The sequence below is a fragment of the Lemur catta genome, chromosome 2 (genome assembly GCF_020740605.2).
Source record: "Lemur catta isolate mLemCat1 chromosome 2, mLemCat1.pri, whole genome shotgun sequence".
Taxonomy (NCBI): domain Eukaryota; kingdom Metazoa; phylum Chordata; class Mammalia; order Primates; family Lemuridae; genus Lemur; species Lemur catta.
This window is the reverse complement of record NC_059129.1, coordinates 124,707,622-124,714,802: the sequence shown is the minus strand read 5'-3', so window position 1 is coordinate 124,714,802 and position 7,181 is coordinate 124,707,622. Positions and strand designations below refer to the sequence as shown.

General features: G+C 38.4%; 1 protein-coding gene across 1 annotated transcript; it reads right to left on the bottom strand.

Moving 5' to 3' along the window:
* Positions 1–1,332: 1,332 nt before the first annotated feature.
* On the bottom strand, positions 1,333–4,962 carry SMIM28 (small integral membrane protein 28). Its single transcript, XM_045542249.1, has 2 exons — positions 4,852–4,962; positions 1,333–1,692 (listed from the first exon to the last, which is right to left on the bottom strand). Exons 1-2 carry the CDS (start codon positions 4,960–4,962, stop codon positions 1,333–1,335), a joined length of 471 nt encoding a protein of 156 aa, XP_045398205.1.
* Between the last annotated feature and the right edge of the window lie 2,219 nt (positions 4,963–7,181).

Genomic DNA, 7,181 nt, shown 5'->3' with positions numbered 1-7,181 from the left:
TGACATTGGACAAGTCATTTAACCCCTCTGAGCTCTAGTTTTGATGCCTATAAAGCAAGAGTTTGAACTATGTGGTTTATAAGGTCCCTGTTGGAGCTAATCTGTTTCTCTTTACCGTAGGGTCCAAAATTTTGACTTTCTTTTTGCAATGTAAAGCTGATTTCTATTCTGTCACTGCTGCTTGGTGAAGGTACAACTTCAGTCATAGTGCTATAGCATTGCATAGTCGTGCCCTATAATGAGATGACAGACAGTGACACATGCGAAGATAATGTGTTCTAGCAGCACTCTCACTTCTGCCACAGCACTGTGAGATGACCTGGGATGGTCTAGGGTGAGATATTCCCACATGACAGAACCAAATGCCTCCCTCATTCCAGAAAGCAAATCAGAAGACAAGCAAGGCTGACACTACAAAGGAGTTAACTTTGGGAAGCTTTATTATCATTATTTTTAACTGAAATGTTTGCAAATGTCTGTACATTTTAGTATTAAGTTTCACTGTTAATATTTTACCATTACTTACAACCATCATCCCCTGCAGCTCTAGAGATGTCTTTTACATCCCTCTAAAACTGTGCATTTTGAAGCATTCACACAGAAGGGGAACAAAACATGAGATCCTAAAAAACTGGTATAGGAAGAAAATTTTTATTTGGTTGCAAAAGCAGTTTCCTTTGGCCAGTCCAGCATTTTTCTATTTTCTTGTTCTTCAGAGCTGGTTCCTATGCTCACTAGTAATTCAAAACTTTTTTTTTTTTTTTCTCACCTCATGTAGAACGTTCCTATTTTCTCAGGGGGATTATACATTTTAGGAGAGCCCAGTCATCTTTAGGAGAACGTGGGGAACTTTTCCCTCAGGAAGCTGAAAACAGGTTCACTAGATCGGCATTTGTTCAGGTTTTCCTCCAGCCTAAAGTGTCCCGTCGCCTGGGACCTTCTCCCCCTTCTCTTGGGGGCTCTTTAAATAGGCCTCCTGGCCGGGCGCGGTGGCTCACGCCTGTAACCCTAGCACTCTGGGAGGCCGAGGCGGGTGGATCGCTCGAGGTCAGGAGTTCGAGACCAGCCTGAGCAAGAGCGAGACCCCATCTCTACTAAAAATAGAAAGAAAATTATCTGGCCAACTAAAATATATATAGAAAAAAAAAAAATTAGCCGGGCATGGTGGCGCATGCCTGTAGTCCCAGCTACTAGGGAGGCTGAGGCAGGAGGATGCTTGAGCCCAGGAGGTTGAGGTTGCTGTGAGCTAGGCTGACGCCACTGCACTCACTCTAACCCGGGCAACAGAGTGAGACTCTGTCTCAAAAAAAAAAAAAGGCCTTCAAGCGCAGTTTATGTTTGCTCATTTGGTCCAGGTGAAGCCCCTTCATTCTGAAGGACCATATCCCCTGCAGGGTTCCCGGTGGCCTCCTCGTAGGAGGGCGGTAAGCACCCAGAGAGGGGCGGCAGGGGGGCGTAGGGGACGTCCTGCTCGCTGCCCCAGGGGAGGCTGGGCAGGAAGTCAGTCACCTCCCCGGCGGGCGGGCGCTCTGCGAGGTCCACGCTGAAGACCTGGTCCGGGGGCCGCGGGGACTTGCAGCGGCGGTACAGGAACAGCAGCAGAAAGGCCAGGAAGAGCAGGAGGGTGGCTGGAAGGAGCGTGCACAGGAAGGGCTCCACGTCCTCGTGGGAGGAACTTAGCCTCTGGGTGCCCTGGAGTTAGGGAACGACACTGAGTCAGGAGAGGGGGAAGAGGCCTCTGCATTTCCAAGGCATCTGCTATTCGTCTCACCCTTGTTGCTCACTCTCAAAATCACCATCCTCATTCACGTATGCCAAGGAGCTCGAGCCTACGTGAAATGTTAACTCATGTGATAAAGTGTCATTCAGAATGTCAAAAAAGTACACATTGCTGATATCCTAAAAAATTTCCGCAGAAGTAAAAATAATAGAATAAATTTTAGTTGGTAGGTCCACCACTCATTCTTTGAATGGAAACTCTATGTCCTTATTTTATTTAGAATGAGACCAATTGTGATTTTTTGACACAAAAAGATCACAGGGGATTTAAGTTCTTTAATTCTGGAACAAAATCTCACATGATGTGTTCATATCACATAAATAATATTTGAAATCTGATTTGATAGCTAGTGCTTATGATGGATGAGATTTTTTAAGTCTTCAAATGCATTTTTGTAATATTTGTAGAAGAAATGTGGAAATTTTTGAACTCTTTAAAGAAAAAGAATTACAGATACATTCTTGGGCAACCTAAAAGGTATTGATTTTATAACATTAGCTCACATAAATAAATGATGGTTCCTGGTGGTGTAAATAACATAATGGGCATGAAATGATGCTTCCACAGCAAAGTAGGAAGCAATGTTAAGAAAATACTGTTCCTGATTGCATAGACTCTGCTTTTAATAAAGCTACTGAGAAATAATGAAATATTACAAAGTTTCTCTGTTTTATAAAGCATACAGTAACTAGTAAAAATGTTAGTATCCACTGCTAGAGAGGACAAGAAAACATTTTGGAATTGTGTTTAAAATAAGCAAACAAAATATTAAGCTCTTATTTAAAAGAAAACCTAATAATTAAACGATGACAGCTGGAGTTCTCTCCTTGATTTTGGTGGAAAGGACAAATGTTTTGCTAGTCATGACCTCATAAGAGAATGGCTTATCTAGAGTTGTTTGTGTAATCGTTTTTTTTTTATTATTATTCCTTAAAGACTTTACAACTATGTGTGTTGTTTTGACTCAGAATTAGATGGTGTATTTAATATTTATACTGCCAGATATTTTGTCCTTGGTAAGATATGAGGTAAGTTATATTAGCTTAAAGGGCATAAAGTAAAGGTTTTCTTGAGAAGCAAAGCATAGTGTTTGGGGGTTGACAGCTTTGGCTGTGTATTCCAGTACAACCTTCTGATATCTGTGTGACCATGGGCCATTCACTTGTCTTCTCTGGGCTTGGGTTTTCTCCTCTTTGAAATGGAAAGAATAACATCTGTTATTGAGGGTTAGCATGACAATTAAATGGATTAATATGTGTAAAGCACTTGGTGAATAGTAGATATTTATATATTTATAATCTCAGGGACTCAAATTTATTAAACATAAAATACTAAAGATAATTATAATAGAAGAAATCTAGAAAATTATTGATAAGGCTAGAAAATACAGTGAACAGAAAATATGGCATTACTAAATTTATATTTTAATAAATATATGCAGAAATTTTTAGCAATATTCATGTTTTATGTATGTAATTGTGAAGTTATATTACTAAACTACAGATTCCTTCTGTTTTCTCACAGATAATTTAATATCAGAATTCTTAAAATCTGTTGTGACATTATAAGGACTTTGATTACAAAACCTATAAGAATAGATGTACCCCCAAATTTGCTACAGTTATTAAGAAATCAAGTTGGAATAAAAAAATTTAATTTGTTTTCTCCCTCTAGATGAATCACTAAAAATGTTAAAGGTATTATCTCTTGCAGTACTTCAACCCCCAATAAATATGGACCATTTTTTATAACCTATATTTTTCTTCATTCTCTGTCAATAATACCAATAATAGTTTCTGATCAGTTGTGGTCATCAAATTTTAAATTGTCTTATATCCTGTAAGTTCAATATGTGTGGAATATAAAGATAATATTCCATTTAAAAGGTTTTATGTAATAGATCCTATTGTTTATACTTATGCTACTTAAGATATTAATTATAAACATTTGGGAAAGGAGAAATACCATAGTCCCTGCTATGATCAGTACTTCCATTGGTTGATTTAAATTTGTCCACATACCAAGACTTTTATCTAACACAGCAGACCAGGACAATTTCTTGAGATAACTTTTCCAGTTAAGAGGTGCACAGACCTATAGGACAAATTCAATATGGTATCCTTAAATTTGCTTATTATTCATGGTAGATTGGTTAAAATTCTTGAATTCTTTTTTAATGCAGAAAGGATATCTTTTTTAGTCAAATATTCTAATTTATTCACTAGCCTCAAAGTTGTTTCTTAACTTTGAATATTTTTCTGATGTGTTTATTGACTCAAGGGCTTTGTTGTTCAGGGAATATTTTAAATAAATGTCCAGTTAAAGGTATAACTGCTGAAGGATACATCAATATTGATCTCTACATATCTTTTTTTTTTTCTGTAGAAGGTGGTTTTGGACAACTTATACACCACAGTCTCACCCATTGATTTTCTGGAAAACAATAGGTTGATTTCCCTCTTTCTTGTGTAGTCAGTGGTGTCACTTATTGCACCTCTGATTATAAAATTGTTAGTTTTTAGGTTTCTGCAAATATTCTTCCTTAATGCTGCCTCAGATTGAGACTCCTTTGGTGATTTTTCAGACAAAGCAAAGCAGGTGCTGCATTTCTTAGAGAGAGACAAAACCCTCTTTAACCCCCTGTTGTCCCTCCTGAAGCAAGATGCTTGGTTCCTGCTAACTCTTAGAAACAGTGGTCATTACATAGTCCAGAACCAAAGGGAGTCTCTTATTTTTGCATATGTGGCCATTGCCTACTGAGCAAAGAATGGAGTCATAACACCAAGGCATGCAGATTTGTTGACTCCTAGCTTCAGGTGCTCTTCCATATATTTGACATATCAAGTGTTCTTAGGATATATTTGTGCCAAGATTTACTTGATGTATCATTATCAAAAAGAAAAAAAAATACAACTTTCAAGTTATTCCCTTTAGGCCATGACAATCAGTGAATTCATATTTTTGTCATATCTATAAGGCAAAATGTTGCCACTAAGTTTTAAGATCCTAAAATCATAGGCATTGTTGGTTTCAAAACCAACAAAGAAAAGGCTTAAGCCATAGGTACAGACCTGTAGCTGGGTCTCCAGGAGAGGCAGGCTGGGTTCGCTTGTTAACCACTCGTGTGTCCCCCTGCCAGCGTGGCCAAACTTCCTCCAGCTGCTGCCCAGCAGTCCCCGCATGCTTTCATCCAGCTGAGGCCCCGGCCACCCTTCCACTTTGCTGCCCAGATCCCAACAATGCTGCTTGCTTTTGGCGTGGATCCAGTTTGGATGTGCTTGGCTGATGGCTATTGGTAAACTCGTCTTCTGATTAGTGGCAACAGGGAAAAGAAGCCAACCAGAGAGACCTCTCAGGACTGATTTTATTAGATTCAGTGCCTCTGCATTTGTTTTCGTGGCCTTTGTCACTACAAGGGTTGGCATCAGATATCAGCCATGGAGGAGTTTTCTGCATTAGTCCTGTTACCCTGCAAAGAATGGTCTCGGCGAATAAAGAGCTGTTTATATTCAGGATGTAAATAAGACCCTCTCCCTTCCCTTACCATACCCGTCTCCAGAGACATCTCTGATCAAGAAAAACTACCCAAGCTGAATGCCCTTTAATTATTTCTGGATTCTGTGGTACAGACAGAAGAGGCATTTGGTAGAGAAGCAAGGACTCATTATTAATATTTTACTGAATTATTTAGAAGAAAGATGCCTAATGACAAAATTGTACAGAGGCCAGACACACAATAGCGTAGATTATTTGGATGAAATGTTTGCTGATTTCAATTTTTTAAAAAATTCAAATTACCAGTACCTAAATAATCTTCCTTCTGATTATCTTGTGAACTTTATAAAAGTATTGATCAAGCTTAAAATAAGAAGATTTCAGTTTGAACATTTGCTGAGTTGACTTTGGGATGCTTGGGCCTATATATTTATTATTTAACATTTAAGACATGGCTGAATTCTCTTTCTTTTAGTGGAGTAAGCTTCAGCTTTGAAGATTTACTCAAAATGTTAGAACTTAATGTTGCAACTACCCACATCTTTATCTTCGCATCATTTCTGTCCGGTGATTGTCATGATGTTGCAATAATATTTCTTAACTGGGATACTTTTTTTTTTTCTTAGTTAGTATTCTGGAATACTGGCCCATGGTGGTCTAGGGGTAGGTTTCAGAGGATGGTAGACTTTCTAAACTTTGCAGACACATGTGCAATTTTCTTGGGAGCATCCATAGTTTTCATTACCTTTTCAAAGACAGCCTTCCTCACCAACAGAATTTGGTACTTTGTCAAATTTCTTATTTGTGGTAAAAGTTTTCATTAAGTGTTCCAATACCTCAATCAGTATTTTAGTAAGGAATTCCCTTTTCATTTCATCATTTTATTTCTTATTGTGGAGTAAGCTGATTTTGTGTTTTCAGTTAAAATGTAGCTTTGTTCCATTGATGTGTTTCTATTTTAAGCGTCAGGACGTGAAGTCCTTAGGCAGGTAAGAAAGAATTCTCAGACGGTGTTTAGGATAGAAAGAAGCACCAAGTTTATTTACTCTTTCTCCGAAGAGAAAGAGGGCCCAGCACCAAGAAATAGAACTGTCACTCCTTGAAGAGGTTGGGGAAGCTTGTGCCTCAGCTGTCTGGCTGGGAACCCTTTAAGGCTGTTTAAACAAACTCAGAAAAAAACATTTTTGTCTATAAATAGTAACTCTAAAATGACAGTGGATAAGATTGTTTACCCTTTCTTCTCCCCCCTCCTCTGAAGGCTCCTTTCCCTTGTGGGATGTATAATGACCAGCTCTGGAAAATGTTAATGAGAATTTATTCTTTTTCCTTTGTTAGCTCAGCATCTTTTAATTACTAGGTAAACATCTCTGTAGGAGGGAGATTCATGCTACTAACCTTAGAGACAGGGTTCATGCTACTCTAAGTGCCTGCCAGTTAGAAATTTATTTTTCCTTGTTAGCCCATTAGTAAGACTGTTCTTCCATTAAGTAAATCCTGTATTCCCCCGCCCTGACACATCAGAAATACCTGGTGACCAGTACGCTATTCTGTTTCTTGCATGTCAGTGACTTTGCCAGCCTATGGCTTCAATGTAGGCCATCCTTCTCCACTGTATCCACTCATTTAAATACTGTACCTTAAATTCTTTAGAAGCAAATTGGAAAAATAAATTAAAAGCATTAAATATGCATCTGTAACATTGACCCTCTTCCAGTAGTGAATAAATCAGACAAAAATTCCTGCTTTTACGGATACATTTTTGGGGTCCCATGAGAAACAAACAATTACACAAAATGTATATCAGAAGGCGATAAATGCTATGGAGAAAAAGCAGAGAAGGGACAGAGTAAACACTGAAGGAAGGGGGCACTTTAAGGGGAAAGTCAAATAAGACCTCATGGGGAAT